Here is a 17,311-nt window from a genome sequence, read left to right as displayed (position 1 = left end):
TGATCTCGATAGTCATATATCCAATTGGCAGCTTGTAAAAGCTCCTCTAGGGTCCCTTCCGGACCAATAGCCAATTTTTGCAGCTTCCTTTGAATATCAGGGGCCAATTTTGTCTTTTGGACAGATTTGTCCTTTAGAATCTTCTCAGCTTCAGAGCGGGGAGGCCTTTCCAGGAAGGCCACCAGGCCCTTGTCCTATGTCTGTAAAATAGTGGCTAATTTAGCATAATTTAAGGGTTTAACCTCAGACCTTAATTTCTCCAAAGCACAAGCTTGGAAGTGGCAGCGATACCAATCCCCCAGTGGGATTAACATAGTCTCAGTTTGGATCTTGGGGTGGAACTGCCTGAAATCCAGTAGGGAACTGGGAGTTCCCTGAAGGACCTCCAGTCCCATGGTAATTAGTTAAGGAGTTCCTCATCCCCACATCTCTCAGCTGCTGCCAGAACCCCACATTTCTCTGTCTCATTAAGAGTCTGATTCAACAAAAGCGTTATATCTTTCCAGGTCAATTAAAAAACCCACCTAATATTCTGGAAAGCCTTTATATACTTATCCAGATCATCAGAAAATGTACCTAGATATCCTTTCGTCCGTCTTAAATCTTAGAGCGAAAAAGGTACTCGTAATCTTGTCGTGGTGGTGCCTCCCTGGGTTTCTCCTTCCGGCGCTCCAGCTTCTTGTAGGGGAAACACGCCTGCCACGCTACGGGGAGGGCCTGGGTAAGGTGGGCAGCAGGGAGCAGAAGTGCACGTTTGAGGTCTGGGTATATGGATGGAGGACCCGAGGCGGAGGCTGAGGTGAAAGCCATCGCTCCCTCCCTCTCTAGGTCTGCTTTGGGTACAGGCAAAGGGCCCTTAGCTGTTTACCCTCCCGATGACTGGACTTCAGAAAGGGTTGGCCTGACACCTACTCGATTGTCTCTTAAGGCCCCCAAAACACTGAACATAGGGACTTCTCCCCACTTCCCCTCACATTTGCAGATCAAGTCCAGTCGTAGGATGGCATTATAATCGGTATTTCCCTCTGGCGGCCAGGTTTCCTCCTCCAATTTGCCTTGGGGCCAAGCCTCGGGGCAAAAAGAAAATGAGTTGCTGCTCCTTCAGGGTTTGTGGATCAAAGTCATCCCAGTTTTTCAGAACGCGTCCCAAAGGGGTATTGGCCTTGGTTAGGGAATTGCCCATCTATAGGAAAAAGAGAAAAAGGCATCCCTTAGAGCTGGCCAGGAGAAGCCTCACCTTCTAACCCCGCATTTTGGCTGGCTACGGGACCGGCAGCCAGAAGCCCAGTCAGTCTCTCGAGCTGCTGGGAGTAGTTGCTCTTACCCAGGCTTGACCCTACTTCCGAGAGCTGACCTGGTCTTCCCTGATTTCTCCTACCCCTGTTTCCTGCCCGCGGGACCTTGGGAGTACGGACTGTGACCACGCAAGACTCTCCTGGTTTTGGAAACATGCACTAATTTTATTTTGACCCAACAGTAATTTACATATTGATCATCGGCCATTGTGGGGGGCTAAAAGGGCTAAAGATGTGGTCTGTTCCCCTGCCTTTTTCAGCAGTGCGCAAATAAATATGTTCCAGCCATGTGGGTATCCATTTTGGGCATACACTGGGCTAAGTTTAGGAAAATGGCCCATGTATCCCAGTAAAAGCCCTTTGTATATCATGGTCATCCCTCGTATGGCACAGGCGTCCATTCCTGTGCTAAATGGGCACAACAAACATGGAGCATTTGGAGGCTGGCACCAAGGGTATCGAGGGTATCGCCGTTGTTTTCCAGTCTTTGGATCAAGGGAGGGTCAGTTTTAATCTTAACCCCGTGTACTTTTAAAATCTGTTCATTTTAACCTTAGTCCTTCTTGACCACACATAAAATTCCTTTCCAGAGATTTCCCTTCACAAACCTTCTACAACTTTCCTTTCCACTCACATTTTGTCCCAAGCCATTTCTCTCCAAATAACCAGACAAAATTACTTTATTTTGCCTTCCAAGAAAAATGTATTTCCTTTCCTTATCTTTCTTACACTTCTCCTACTTTTCTACGTACTGAGTTGCTTTCCTTATTCCCATCAGCCTTAACTACATTTAGCAGAATTTTAACTCTTAGAAACCATAGTCTCCAGTGAAAACTTGGTAACCAGTTGTGAACTGTCCTACCAGAATTCTTTGGATGGCAAATTCGTGAGCCACTTAAGCACAAAGCATGTCTACCAACAGACCCAAATAGCCTTAGTTTTTCTGCGATGAGAAGTCAGAAGCTTAAACCTATGTTAAGTAATCAATGCTTTAGCACTCCAGTCTGTTTGGAAAAGACCTGGACGTCCAACGAATTGAATCCCATTTATCACGCAAGCAAAACTTTATACAGTTTCAGGGTACCAAAGACTGGAAGGCATCTTAACAATTACCCATGAAAACTTTGAGGCAGAATTTACCATCATTTTAGTCATCTTTTTGCTAACAAAGTGGAATGGAGATAATATGAACCTATTTGACCTCCAGGAAACCTAGATAGAATAAAAAGTTTTATATTTAATACTGATAAACAGGTCTGTCTCAAACCAACAAACTTAAAATAGCCTAAACATTGAAACTCGAATGAGTTTCACCTGCATTCATCTAAAAGTCAATCAATTTGTTCTCCGTTGTCAGTTTTTATCTGGGGCACCAGTGGGGAGATCTGAAGTGGGCAGTCCAAGTGGGTGCTCTTTGCTCCTTGACAGGAGGGTGAGAGGAGGAGCTGGTGGCGCCTGGGACACCGAGGATGGTATAGGAGACAGTTGGTAGGCTGCACCCAAGGAGGTGCAGAAACGGGGAGGGCTGAAGAGGTGAGATTCGGCCGGGAAGCCTGGAGGCAGATAAAAGCCCAGAGGACAGACAACGAGAGGACACCTCGTCCGAAAGCCTGTCAGCTTGGACAGATGAGCAGATGCACATTTTTTTTCCACCACTGTGGGAATGGGGAGTCCATGTCGGTCTGGAGAGGACAGGGACGTTCCCTGAAACAAGAGGAGTTTGGGCAGCTGCTAGGGAATATTCCTTCAAGTCCCTGTCCTGAGTAGACTAAGCAGAGCCAGTTGGTTCTTATTCGCATCCGCATCTTGTGGGAGCCTGCCAAACGTCTTCTGTCCCATCACCACCGTGGGCATCGGGCAGGAGGAGGGTGGTGAGCCCAGAAGGCGTTGAAGCAAGTCCTGCTCTCCGCTCCACAAGAGATGTTTGAAAATGAAAGGTAAAAAATGAGACCTGGGCAGTGAGCCATGGCCAGAGTGTCGGAAGTGGAAGCAAGTAGAGGGCCACCGTCCACTGCAGTTGGGAAACCTGTGAGGGAGGACCCTTTGCAAGTCTCCCGGATCACTCCTAGGAGGATATGCGAGGGATCAGTCCTGGGCTTTTCCACTCATTTCCCAAAGGAAGAGGCTGGCCGTAGAGAATTCTACCAGCTACCCAAGCGGGGCGGTGAGGGAATCCGGTTTTGCCGATGGCCTTCAGGCATCCACCAGACAATAGCCTGGGTCAGGACCCATCGCTTGCTGTTTGGTCTCCCTTGAGTCCCATGCATCCAGAGGGTTTTCTCAAAAGGAAACTGGGGCTCCACCACACCAGTGTTCCCGACTGCATTGGGGGATCAGCTGGGGGGGGGAGACCCAAGGAGCTTGTCAACTGAGACTTGAGAATGGCAGTCACTCTATTCGCCCTCAACTGGCGGACGGGTGCCTGTTGTTTGGTTCGAGAACTTTATTTAGGTTGGAAAGAAAGGGGGAGCCAACCGCCCTTTACTTACAGTTAGAATACGTCGATACCCCGGACGAGCCCCCAAAGAAATGTTGCAGGATTTCTTATCAGAGTACCCGGGGTTCGTTGTCTTGCTGCAAAGAATGAAGGGGTGGACACAGAATGAGGGGTGGGCAAAAGTTCATGCGGGTGTAGGATCAGAAAGGGAGAATAGTGGGAAAGCTCTCTTGACAGAGAGGAGACATTCGAAAGTGAGTATTTAATGCTTTATAAGATATCTGTGACTATCTGATGTCAGTGGCTAGTACAGGTTCCGTACTGTTTTTAGAAGTGGGGGTATTGGGACAAAATACTGTGACCTTTTGTATCTCAGAGCCATACACCTGAGGAACAGAGCCATGGGTCCGTGTCCGAGTTTCTTGGGGACTGTGCTTCCTTATTCAGCTGTGGTCCTCCATGGCGCTAAGCAGGCAGGGATTTCATTTTAGGTGTTCAAAGATGGGGACTCCTCCGCCCCCTAAAACACCTGGTGGAGAAGAAAATTAGGGCTAATTGTTACCAGAGCTGGTACAGTACATACAGGGTAAGCTGTAGGCTGTAGTGTGGACTTGGGGCTTTCTGTTGTCTGGAAAAGTGATTGTTTTGTCACGATTGTTTCCAGTCAGACATTTTACTGATGTATTTGTCAGGGCCATGTTGGTATTGGTGATCACTGCACACCGTAGGAACTCAGTTTGGTCAGGGAAAGTTCGGGTTGGTAATAGTAACCCTTGAAAAACATCTTTGAGGTGTCCCCCATTACATCCTTAATATTATTTGCAAGCAAATAAAACCATACATACAAGCCCGATGAAGTGCAGATTTTCAAACTAAATACGTTACATGTAGGTTTACTGGGGAGACACAGTGACATTCCAATGACAGAATCTTGTACTCTGGCGATAGAGTATTTCTTCCAAATTGCTGTCTGTGTACAGGAGTAATTAGCACCCAGGCCCCAGCTTCATCTCTGAGGACCCCACAGAGCTCTGGCCTTTTCTCTAAAGGCTCTTGGCGGGTCCATATATACATTGTATGCCTTCAGCTTTGCTAAGGGGAGCCATTTGTTAATAGTCCCCGCACTAATTAATAGTCCCTTTTTTTCCATCAATTAAAAACTCGTTCCTGGCCTTCAGTACACATTTAAACAGCGGTGGCCGCTCCTCTGGAGTGTGGGCTTCTAGATGAGACAGTTGGGCTGTAGTCTAACTTCAGTGCCACGTGCACCTTTTTTTGTTTGTTTGTTTTAAGTTTATTTATTTATTTTGAGAGAGACAGAGAATCCCAACGAGGCTGTGCGTTGTCAGTGTGGAGCCTGACAGAGGGCTCAGTCTCATGAACCATGAGATCATGACCTGAGCTGAACTCAGGAGTCAGGCACTCAACCAACTGAACCACCAGGGGCCCCCAGAATATTACCCAAAGGACAAAGAGGGGGTAGTTTGTTTGTTTGTTTGTTTCTTCCTTTCTTTCTTTCTTTCTTTTCTTTCTTTCTCTCTCTTTTTTTTTTCTTTCTCTTTCTTTCTCTTTTCTTTCTTTCTTTCTTTCTTTCTTTTTTCTTTCTTTCTTTCTTTCTTCTTCTTCTCTCTCTCTCTCTCTCTCTCTCCCTCTCTCTCTCTCTCTTTCTTTCTTAAAAAAGATTTTTTTTTAATGTTTATTTTTGAGAGAGACAGAGCACGAGCAGGGGAGGGGCAGAGAGAGACAGAGGGAGGCACAGAATCCGAAGCAGCTCCAGGCTCTGAGCTGTCAGCACGGAGCCAGACGCGGGCACGAACTGAACTCACGAATCATGAGATCATGACCTCAGCTCAACCGACTGAGCCCTCCAGGCGCCCCTGAGGGTAGTTTCTTCTTAGTTTCAGGTATTTTATTGCAGTGTAGACACCTTTTTTCCCTGGAAGCTCTCTTGCAGACTGGCTCTTGTCTCATCGGTCAGAATTAAGCCACTTGCTCATTTCTTCCCAGGAGCTGGTAAGATGGGGGAGATTTTGCCGCAGTGGGTTTAGAGGAGTTACTCTGGGCTGGAAGGGATTTCGAAGTGTTAGCAGATAGGGTAAGAATTAACTGGATGGAGAGGCTCCTGGGTGGCTCAGTCGATTGAGCATCAGACTTTGGCTCAGTTCGTGGGTTCGAGCCCCGTGTCGGGCTCTGTGCCGACAGCTCGGAGCCTGGAGCCTGCTTCGGACTCTGTGTCTCCCTCTCTGTCTGCCCCTCCCCTGCTCACACTCTGTCTCTCTCTCAAACATAAATAAACATTTAAAAAAATTAAGAATTAACTGGGAGGATATTCTGGCAAAGGCAGTGAGAGGTGGGGTAAATGGAAGGGGGGAGCCACAGATGAATAATTTCGTAGGAGGAACAGAATGTAATTGGGCCTAGAAAACAAGGGGTGGGACCTGGAGTGTGGCAACAGTAGTCAAACTGAGCGTGTGGGACCTCAAGAAGAGGGTGGATAGACGGGGTTGAGTGCTAGGTGAAGTTTATAAACCCTGCTAAAGAGTTTGGATTTGTCTTCTGTCCTGACGACAAAGCCTAACCATTGAGGGATTTTATGCCAGGAGTTACCAGTCAGGAATTTGATGCACATCCTAAAGTATAAGCTCTGAGTATCATGACTTTGGGATTGCAGATTTTATTTTCCTTCACTTTACTTGTGTTTTATTTGTGCAGCAGGAATTTGTTTTTCACAGTGTTACTCTAAAAGCTTCTTTGTAGGTGGAAGAGCTGGGCTGGGAGTTGGGGTTGAGCCGGGTGGCAGTAGGGAGACGCACGGCCTTTGCCCAGGCGGTAGAGTGAGGAGGGCTGAGCAATTAGCCAGGAAGGGGTAAGGAGAGGAAAGTGTGTTCAGAAGTCAGCATCCTAAAATGGTACCAGGTACCAAGAATCGAGTATTTCATGTTGTGCGCTGGCTTAGCAGGAAGGAACTTAGAGGTGTCCAGCAGCTGAAGAGGGTAGACGCCATCTCGGGGTTGCCGGAGTGGGCATCTCTCGTGTGTGGGTGCCAGACCTCCAGTGTACATCACTGCCCATGGGGAGGGACTGAGGCTGACAGTGGGGCTGTAGGGCTGGAAGTAAGTTAATGTGGGCTTAGATGGTGCCTAAACCTGCCTGATGAATTCATCACTGGATACGTCATTTATGTAACGATGGGAAGAATTAACGACGTCTGACATTTTTTTAGACGCTCTCGTGTTATTTTGTGCGGCATCATTAGCCTTCCCTTAGTCACTAGAGGGCGCTGCACCCTTCAGAGTAACGAGGGCACTCAAGATTCTGTAAGACTGAGAGTTGCCACGAGGATTAATTTAGCCGCTATATTTATCGCTCTGTTACTGCTCTGTCCGTTAATGAGTCTTCCCAGTGGAGTTAAGGACAGATTGTCTCGGTGTCTTTCTGTGAAGGACACCGAGCTGGCGTGCTGTACCTGCTCTTTTCAGCCTGCCGGTTATCAGGCGTGTGGACGGCCAGCCATTTCCACGGAATGAGAGATTTCAGGGAAAGGTGGTGGCAGATTTGTGAAGGACGTTGGGAGACTCGGGTATCACCACATAACTTTAAATTGTATACGTTGGTGTTAGTGAGTGGCGAGTGTAACCTTTGACCTCTTACTCTGTCTTTCATCAGCCACGGCTAGTCTGTTCAAAGAGCATGCTTTATTTTATTCCCCCCCACTGGCAATGGGGTGGAAACTTTGTAGGCTATTAAGATCATGTATGTTTTGTCATCGTGGATGTAGGACCCGACGGACTCTGGTTAGTACCATTTTACAGTGAAGCATGAGCCGTGTGTCCTGTGATGAGGGAACCTTGTGCTGCGTGATCAGTGCAAGGCCACATCACTGACTGTTCAGTGCTCAAGAACAGGGGCTCGGGCCATGCAACTTTGAACAATGATGCAGACTTTGTCTTAGCAGTTTCATTTTTAGGGTAAAAACCCGATGCCCAGGAAGTGTTTGGAACGTTCAGTGTTCTATTGCTTGTAATAGCAAAACAATTGGAAGCAGTCAAATACCTTATGAGTGTGATAAATTGTTGAATGTGGCAGATAAAATGAACAAGAAACCAGTAACAACAGGAGTGTTGTTTTTTTTAATCTTTATTGATTTTTGAGAGAGAGAGAAAGTGAGCAAGTGAGCAGGGGAGGAACAGAGAGAGAGGGAGACAAAGAATCCGAAGCAGGCTCCAGGCTCTGAGCTGTCAGCCCAGAGCCTGACGCAGGGCTCGAACCTGCGAACCGTGGGATCGTGACCTGAGCCGAAGTCAGACTCCTAACCGACTGAGCCACCCAGACGCCCCAGGAGTGTTTTTATCTATCTATCTATCTATCTATCTATCTATCTATCTATCTATCTATCTATCTAATTCAATATATGAAATTTATTGTCAAATTGGTTTCCATACAACACCCAGTGCTCATCCCAACAGGTGGCCTCCTCCCCACCCTCCCCTCCCTCCCACCCCCCATCAACCCTCAGTTTGTTCTCAGTTTTTAACAGTCTCCTATGCTTTGGCTCTCTCCCACTCTAACCTCTTTTCCCCAGGAGTGTTTTTATAAGAACAGTGTTGAGCAAAATTTAAGACAACAGCATAAGTGTATCATTTATATAAAGTCAATATGGCAGAATGAAAGGATCTGACAAAATAGAATGATGGGATCCGGTCCTGGTAAGATTTTTATAACGTAGTACAAAACAGTAAGTGGGGCTAATGGAAGACACTTCATCTAGGCTGAGAAAAGGTTCTCAGCCTTTTCAAATGGGAGGTTTGCACCCACAAGCTGGGGCCACACAACTCGGGTTTTAAAAAAACAGGTAGGATTCTATAGGTGAAAGATGTTAAGGAGTCCAGCTCTAGGAGGAAACCTGTAAGGCGTAACATGGGGTTATTGGTTCAGAATGGGGAGTGATCTGTAGACAGTGAAAATTGTGTGCTTTGAACCTTTGGGGATAATTCTGTCAATAAAACCTGACACTTTAAGGATGAAAATAACTTAAGACAGTTTTTCATGATCGGGATTCCAGTGAGCTGACATAAAGTGGATCCAGTCGATCAGACTTGAGGGACACAGGGAAGCTGCCTTAACTCTGAGGAGCAGCCTTGTCGGTGGAACAAAGTGCAGGGCTTTGGGGCAGCTCTTCTGATGCCCTTTTACACAGATTCCTGGCTGTTTTCTGTGTTGGCAGCTTTCAAACTGCCCCCCCTCCCCCGCCACAACCCATAACCGGAAATATTTTACATCGTGACCTGATGTGTACTCCTGTGCATCCGTTTTAGTGAGTAGCAACGTGCATGTAGATGGCTTAAGTGAAACAGACTGTTTGTGATAAGCGCCTGTGTTTTCTGTTCGATTTTGATTTGTCATAGAAGAGAACCGGTTAGCAACTCACTCGGTTGATTTTGCAGCCCCAGTTTGAAAAGGAGTGCATCCAGCTGCCAGGTGCCACGGCCGGTGCTGGCGCTGGCAGGTGGGGTAGCACGGGCGAGGAGGTGGCTGCCGCGCCCGTCAGGGTGGTGGGTCCATCCCAGCAGCCGTCCCAGCCTGCTGTTTGCCCAGGTCTGCAGTTTTCCCCCTTCGAGGAGTCCTTCTGGGAGTTTCGCAGATGGAGGTCATGCAGCAGACATAAAAGTTGTCCTTTTTCTTCCTTCGTACCCTGGATGTCTGTACTACGTTCAGTCCGGTTTTCTTCCAGTGCCAGGGAAGCGATGTTCTTTTTCCTTGATCAAGCCCCCTTTCCCTTATTTTCTTCTTTCTTCCGGTCACTCAGTTACTGTTTCTCTAGTGTCCCTGGTCTTTCTGCCAGCACCTTCCCGTCTCCTTGCAGACAAATTAGTTTCGTTCCCTCCTTTTTAAAGCCTTTCATTTGTGCTCTTTCCCCATCTAGTTACCCCGTTCTTTAACTGTTGGGCTTTTCAAGTCTTCCTGCTCGTCACGCTTGTACCTCACCACCCCTCTCTCGTTCACCCTTCGCGGCCTCCTGTTGGCTTTTTTTTTTCTTAAATTTTTTTTTTCAACGTTTTTATTTATTTTTGAGACAGACAGAGACAGAGCATGAACGGGGGAGGGGCAGAGAGAGAGGGAGACACAGAATCGGAAGCAGGCTCCAGGCTCTGAGCCGTCAGCCCAGAGCCCGACGCGGGGCTCGAACTCACGGCCCGCGAGATCGTGACCTGGCTGAAGTCGGACGCTTAACCGACTGCGCCACCCAGGCGCCCCTCCTGTTGGCTTTTACTACAGTTGTGTTACCACGGTTGCTCTCTCTGCTGGGAGCCCATTGGCCTTCCCTGGGTCTTTAGTATTTGGTGTTAATGATCTGCCTCTCTGTTGTTAAGCCCTTCCCCAAATCTTTTATGATCAGAAAAGGCAATACAGATTAATACTTGCTTGCGGTTAAAAATAGTCTGTATTGACGTGTACAAAGCAGTGAGTAAAAGATCCTGTGATCCTGTGTTCCAGAGTTGACCACTGCTATGTATTGGTGTCGTGTTCTCATACAGTTTTCTATTTGTATATAAACATGTCCCCATGTTTTTCTTCTTAAGACAAATGGGCTTATAGTAGATACTTGGTTTTTTTAAAAATTTAGTTTTCGATTGCTCATATTCCAGTAGTTAGGACAGATATTTTGCTTGATATTTTTTCTGCCACCAAATGGTAAGTGCTGGGAAGAAAACAATGATCTCTAACGTTTTCCTCCCTGTTTTTTATGTAGAACAGTGCCTCACACAAATAGGTGATCAGTGTGTATTTGTTCAGTCCCGTGTACGGAGCTGACAATTCCATTTCTCACTGATCTCAAACAAGCATAGTCACGTGACCCTGCTCTGCTGGAGTGTGCACTGAGCAGTAAAAGAGTCAGATGTGCCAGTAGCCGTTGGAATAAGTGCAAAGAGGCCAGTGTGCCAGAGGGACACGGGTGGTTGAGGTCTGATAGTCAAAGTAAGGCCTTTGTCAGGAGGGAACGTTGAAGCCGAGCTCTAAGTGATGACAAGGGGAGAAGGGTGTTTCAAACAGAGGGAATGGCCGCTACCGATGACACGGGGAGGAACTTAGTCACGTGCCCCATCAGGCTGACTTGATCTCATTGGTTTTTGTTGTGAACATACGGCTCGTTGTCCTGTTTTGATGGTTCTTCAGAAACAGTTTTTAAGTAAATGGCGTTGACCTAGGACCGTACTAATACCGCAGTCACTGGCCACGTGTGCTACTCAAATTGAATAAAATTGAATAAAATTAAAAATTCAGTTCCTCAGTTGAACTGGCCGTATGTCAGGTGTTGTGGACAGTGTGACCGTGGACCAAGCCAGTGTGCAGAAAGCTGTCCTGCGCAGCGCTGTTTTGGAAAAGCCACAGAATACAGACTCCTTGGGAGACTTTATACCCTGTTCCAGCTGTTCGTGTCTGATGTGTGAAGGGCGAAGAAATACTCGTGAAACGACAAGAGGAATAAATGAGTGGAAGGTCCGCGCGTCTTTCCACACAGGGAACAACCCAGTTAATGTGTGTGAGCTCTGAGAGGGGAGGGGGCTGGTGGGGCTTGAAGAACGGCGGGAGGGCTGGCTGCCACGGACGAGAGTGATCGTTGGAGACCCCCCAGGCAGAGCAAACCCTTCTGGACGTGGACTTACGTACAGCGGGTGGTGGTGGTAGGGTTGTTAGCACCGCAATAACGGGACCTGATCGGGATGCCTGCTGTGCACCAACTGTTTCTTTCATTTTCCTCGCCTTCTGAGAGTTCAGTAGGAGGGTGGGCGTGATGGTCTATTGAACTGAGTATTGGAGTAGGTAAATTATCTGCTTGAGACCCAGGTTACGAACTCACTTCATTTACAGTGTTAGCACTGGCACCCTTGTTTTATGTTTGTTGTAATAATTGTCTACCGATAAGCGGGAACTTATAGGCAAGAACTTGTTTTTGTTTTTCTTCCAGTGAAGGTGGTGTTTTTAAGGCTCATCTCACTTTCCCAAAAGATTACCCCCTCCGGCCTCCTAAAATGAAATTCATTACAGAAATCTGGCACCCAAATGGTAAGTTCATTTAGCTTTACTTTTACATTTGCAAATATGACGGCCTGCCTCTGAGGTTTTCAAGGTCAATAAGAGAGTGACAGTTCTCAAGGAAATCACTTTGGGATTTTTGTACTAAGCTCACTGTGTTTACTATGCACATGGCCTTGTATTAGTTCCTTTAGGACAGCAGGGGGGATGGACATCTATTTATTTGCTTAGTTTTCAGCTCTTTTCGAGACTCCCGATGTTCCGAACCAGAGGCACGGTTACTGGGTGATATTCAGCATGAGTAGAGCCCTCACAGTTGAGCAGATCACTTCCATGGTATCGGGTGACTCATTGTCTGTTCCAGAGAGGGGTAATTAAACCTGGATTTTAAATTTCTATTTCTCTTCTTCACTCTTAGACCGTGGGCAGCTCTTAACTTTTACCTTTATTCTTTAGCTGTTGAAAAGGGAGTGTCCTACCTGCCTCGTAAGGTGACTGGTGGGGTCAGAGGAGATGTGGTGCCCTGTGTTTTCACCTTCGGAAAACATCCAGTCCTGCAGTGCCTGAAATGTGGTGACATTGGCTTTTTTACCCAAAGATGTGTCACCATTTAAAATCCACTTTGCAAGCCAGAGGTTGGGCTGGGTAAAGTATGTTTGTACACCGCCTCCCCTGAACTTGGCCTCGTTTTGGTGACGGAGCTGGCGGGTGTGTCTTCGCTAAGTTGTCGGGTTTTCATTTCTGACGACTGTGCCCATCTGCTTCTCCTGGGACTTTGCGTCACCAGGAAGAGAAACTCCTAGGTCAGTCTAAGCAAAAGTCCGTGAGCAGAAATGAATGAATAAACGAAGGCGTTACTCCAGGGGTCTGGAGTGTGGACTCACACCCAGTGGCTTGAGAAACGGGCGGGAGTCTCTCTTGGGAGAGACTCGGGGTGGCCGACGGAAAACTTGCAGGAACCGAGGGGGCCGCTGTATTTCATCACGTCTGAGGAGGCGGTGAGCACGGGGACGCGTCACCACGTCGGTGGTGGAATGTGCCAGAGGGGGCCCCGCCTGGTGTGTGGATGCGCGAAGCGACAGCGTCCGCCCCCTGTTGTGTTGATGCCTCGCTGCTTCCTTCCTGGCGTCTGGGTCTGCCAGTGTCTCTTTCCTTCACTTGGATTATTTGGTGTAACGGGCAGTCTCCTTGCACCTGTTTCCAGAGAAGACGTAGCCAAGCTCCGAGTGTCGGCTCCACCACGGATTAGCTGTGTGGTCGCAGGTGAAACCTCTCTGAGCCTCGGTTTCCCCGTGAGAGCACACACAGGCAACACGCGGGACTTGTGAGCCGGAGGAGAGCCACGGCCCAGTGGTCTAAGAGGGCAGCCGTTGACGCGCGTGTTTCAGATGGAAGAGACTTCATTTTGGGGCCACAAGGGGGAGGAGTTAGCGAGACGATTGAAACATGACTGGAGAGAGGAGGGACTTTGTGAAGGAGGGCACCTGAGGATGTGGGCGGGGATGGCAGGTGTGGGGACAGAAGGTGCCAGGAAGGTGCCAGAGAGCGGCTGGGGAGGTGCGAGGAGCCCTGTGGAACCAGGTGGGGCCAGGCTGGCACCGGAGCTGGAGGTGGTGAGTGAGCCGCGGGCCCTCCTGCGGGAAGGGAGACACGGAGAGGACCGTGTTGTTGCAGGTAGAGGGGTCAGGGGGTGCTTCCTAGAGATGTGGTGCTTTTTTTTTCTTCTTCTTCTTTTTTTTTTTATTTTTTGTTTTTTTTAATGTTTATTTATTTATTTATTTTTTTGAGAGAGAGCACGAGCGAGCACAAGGTGGGTAGGGGCAGAGAGAGAGAGAGAGAGAGATTGAGAATCTGCTTTCAGCGCAGAGCCTGATACGGGGCTTCAACTCGTGAACCACGAGAACATGACCTGAGCCAAAACCAAGAATCGGACACTTAAGCAGCTGAGCCCCCCCCCAGAAGCCTGCACTAGAGAATGTGATTTAAAAAAAAAAAATTTTTTTTTTAACCTTTATTTATTTTCAAGAGACAGAGACAGAGTGCGAACGGGGGAGGGTCAGAGAGAGAGGGAGACACAGAATCTGAAGCAGGCCCCAGGCTCTGAGCTGTCAGCCCAGAGCCCTCCGCGGGGTTCGAACTCACGGACCGAGAGATCATGACCTGAGCCGAAGTCGGACGCTTAACCGACTGAGCCACCCAGGCGCCCCTAGAGAATGTGATTCTTAACAGGATTTTGAGTGTGTGCATGCCTGGCTTAACCTTTTTTCTTTAGACTTTGGGTTCTCCTTAAATTATGGTGCCTTAAAGCTGTTCGGTAGGTTCATCGTGACTGCGTGATCCAGAGGGAAGGATAGCATCTGTGGAGGAAGGGTTGGGAGGGGAGCCAGACTGATCTTCGGGAGACGTGCAGATGATTTTATCAGTGCTTCCCGCGAGAGACCGTGAAAGCTTGAAGTGACAGTGGTTCAAGGAGGGAAAATGGAGTTGTGGGTGGGTGGTGATTGTGAGGTCAGGGTTCGGAATCGATGGGCCACATACAGAATAACCACAGGATCAAAACCACACAGAGGTACTTTACAGCTGCTGGGATGGCTGGAATCAGAAAGGCAGAAGAGAAACCAGTGTCAGTGAGGACAGCGAGAATTTCAAGCCTCGTGTACTCCTGGCGAGAACGCGAAGGGCAGCCGCTTTGGAAAACAGACTAGTCTGGTGTTCCCCAGAAGGTTCAACGTGGTCACCTCGTTTGTGGCCGTGGGATTCCTTCCTGGATATAGAACCAAGAACGGTGGGAGTATGTCCACAAGACACTGAGGCTTGAGTGTTCATGGCCGCATTGTTCATTAAGGGCAGAAGGTGGAAGCAGCCCAATGTCCATCGGTCGACGAGGACAAAAGCAGTATGTAACATGTCCACGTTGTGGGATGACGCACCGGCTCGTGCTGCAACACGGAGGAGCCTTAGAAACACTGAGCGAACGAAGCCCGTCACAGAAGGCCACGGAGTGTTTGATTCCATTTACGCCGGACTGTCCAGACTCGGCACATCCAGAGAGAGAGAGACGGCTGGGGTAGGGGTTGCAGCGGGCTCGGGGGAAGGATGGGAGGAAATGGGGAGCGATTGCTGGTGAGCGTGCGGTTTCTTTCTGGGGTGATGGTCGTACAACTTTGCAAACATGCTGGAGGCTGCTAGGTTGTGCACCTCAGCTGTGTGAATTCTAGCTCCATAACGCTGTTCTGAGCATTATTCTGAGGTAAAAATTAGCTTCGTGTGGCTTAGATGCATTCCATTTGGGTTGGTTTTTCTTGAGATCTACTTGCCGTATCCACCTAGAGGGTCGGGTGAAAGCGGCCCATCCAAAGCTCAGCAGTGAGTGTAGGGCCTTGGAAGTTATCGGCATTGAGATGATAGTAACGCCGTGACGTTACCTTGTCTTGCATGGAGTTATCCATCAGTTACAAATCAGTAAAGCGTGGGGACAAAGGTGAGGGGTAACACTGTGGTGTAAAGAATGGGTTAATGTCCCCATGGAAAAAGGTGGCACGTGCTGGAGACTGGGATGGCATCAGAAGTCAGGCTAAGGGAGGCTGGAGGGGGAGAGAACAGTTCACGAGCCTGTGGCAAAAAGTGTGTCATGGAGGCCGAAGCGGGGAGAACGTGTCCGTAGTCGTGGCCCAGCATGGGTGACTTTGAAAGCATCCAGGAGAATGTCGTTCTGGTCACCTGGTGAGCAGTCATGGCATCCTGATAAGGGGCAGAAGCCTGCCTCTCCAGTGAGGGGATGAGACAGAGAGAGAGAGGGAGAGGGAGAGAAAGGGAGGCAGGGAGGGAGAGGGAGGAAAGGAGGGAGGGGGAGGGAGGGAGGGGGAGAGAGGTGGGGAGGGCTAGGGTCAAGAGGGTTTGCTCATTCCAGACGCACGGCTTTAAGGGACGGGGTGGCTGGGAGGGTGCACGTGGCTGGGGCTCAAGTAGTGGCTTTGTGTGGAGAGTTGATTTAGAAAAAGGCGGACCAAAACTCCAAATGGACAAAAAGTTTCGAGTGGCTGGGGCTTGTAAATGAAGCCTGTGCCAGTGAGAGCGACGAGGTCGGCATCGGGTCTTGAAGGAAGAGGGCAAAGTAGCGGCACAGCTTGGCGTGGGGAGAATGAAGCAGTTTGGCCGAAGAAGCTAGGTGGGGAAAGGGTCAGAGGGGTCATTGCACTGGAGGAGACGTGTATTTTCTGCACGTGGAAAAACTTCACCCCCAGAATCATCTAGAAAAACCGAGCTATATTTCACCTGTATTTCACGTTTTAAAATGTAATTTGGTAATAGGTATGAAGCCTAAAATCTTTTCATTGAGAAAAAAAAATTAAACTATTGTTAAAATGAAGTGACCCAAGTTTAAAAATGTAAAGGTGCTAGATCGTAACAGTAATCTTCAAAAGAAGGAAAATGATTAAATTGATTGTCACTGATAGAGTTTTGTAGAGGCATTTAATACTCTGTGTTCGAAGACAGTGACTTGGAAAAAAATTCTTATTTGGGGAGCCCTGACTGTAGAAAAGCCCCCAGACAAGGTGTGAAAGCCCCGGCCTGGCCTGGCACGTACCCATGGTCACGGCCGCATTCCAGACACGTTTGTCCGAGTGTGGCAGTGTGAGGGCCCTGAGTTTGTAACAACATGGGAAGTGCTTCCCAAGGTAGGAGGTGGAAAGTAAGCTTTAAAATCATACCCATCACACGTTTCTTAGACTTTAGGCAGGAAGTTAGGAATGAAAGAGATCTACATGTTGCCATTGGTTACTTACGGGATTTGGAAATTTGGTTGAAAAACTTGTTATGCCAAGAATTCTTATATTTTTCTGTGATTTCCAGCATTTTCCCAGTAAGTATACTTTTATTTTATTTTATTTTATTTTATTTTATTTTATTTTATTTTATTTTATTTATTTTACCTTACCTTACCTTACCTTACCTTACCTTACCTTACCTTACCTTACCTTACCTTACCTTACCTTACCTTATCTTATCTTATCTTATCTTATCTTATCTTATTATTTTGCAGTGGAGAAAATTACTCTGTAAAACATGAGTGATGATTTTGGTAGGTTTACTAATGAGTGTTTGTGTGATCTGAGTGAGCTGGTGGGTTAGAACTTCACCTTTGTGTTGGTCGGGAATCACTCTGTGACTTGCATTTTAAATCTCAGCTTCATAGAAGAGATGGCGTCATGACTGTCATTTTGTATCGATGGATTTTCACTGGTGACAGGACATGTTCTCTTGCGAATCCGAGTTCACTCCTTTCCTTGAAGATGGGATTTTGCCTTTATGTGATTTAAAAAGTATACTATGAGGTTCGTAGGAATGTCTCTGGATGTTTGACTGTCACCGATTTCAATCAGGAAGTTAGTGGGGAATCTAGGAAATTATACAGACTCGGTTCTGGTATTTCAATCGTATACTTTGTACAAAAAAAGAACAGGTTGATGGTATGTACTGCATATAAATGCTGGACACCACCTATGTGCCAGGTATCTTGACGTTTTGCTTCTGTTTCTGT

At 47.8% G+C, this 17,311-nt stretch overlaps 1 protein-coding gene across 1 annotated transcript in view; it reads left to right on the top strand.

The window, feature by feature from the left end:
• Positions 1-17,311, top strand: part of UBE2G1 (ubiquitin conjugating enzyme E2 G1) — a 72,477-nt gene that overhangs the window by 36,386 nt on the left and 18,780 nt on the right. Inside the window, exon 3 of the mRNA XM_030296088.1 lies at positions 11,702-11,799. Coding sequence (XP_030151948.1) covers positions 11,702-11,799 — 98 coding nt within the window. The remainder of the gene's footprint in view (positions 1-11,701; positions 11,800-17,311) is intronic.

This window comes from Lynx canadensis, chromosome E1 (genome assembly GCF_007474595.2).
Source record: "Lynx canadensis isolate LIC74 chromosome E1, mLynCan4.pri.v2, whole genome shotgun sequence".
NCBI classification, from domain to species: domain Eukaryota; kingdom Metazoa; phylum Chordata; class Mammalia; order Carnivora; family Felidae; genus Lynx; species Lynx canadensis.
The sequence above is the reverse complement of the archived record's forward strand: the minus strand, read 5'-3'. Positions and strand labels throughout refer to the sequence as shown.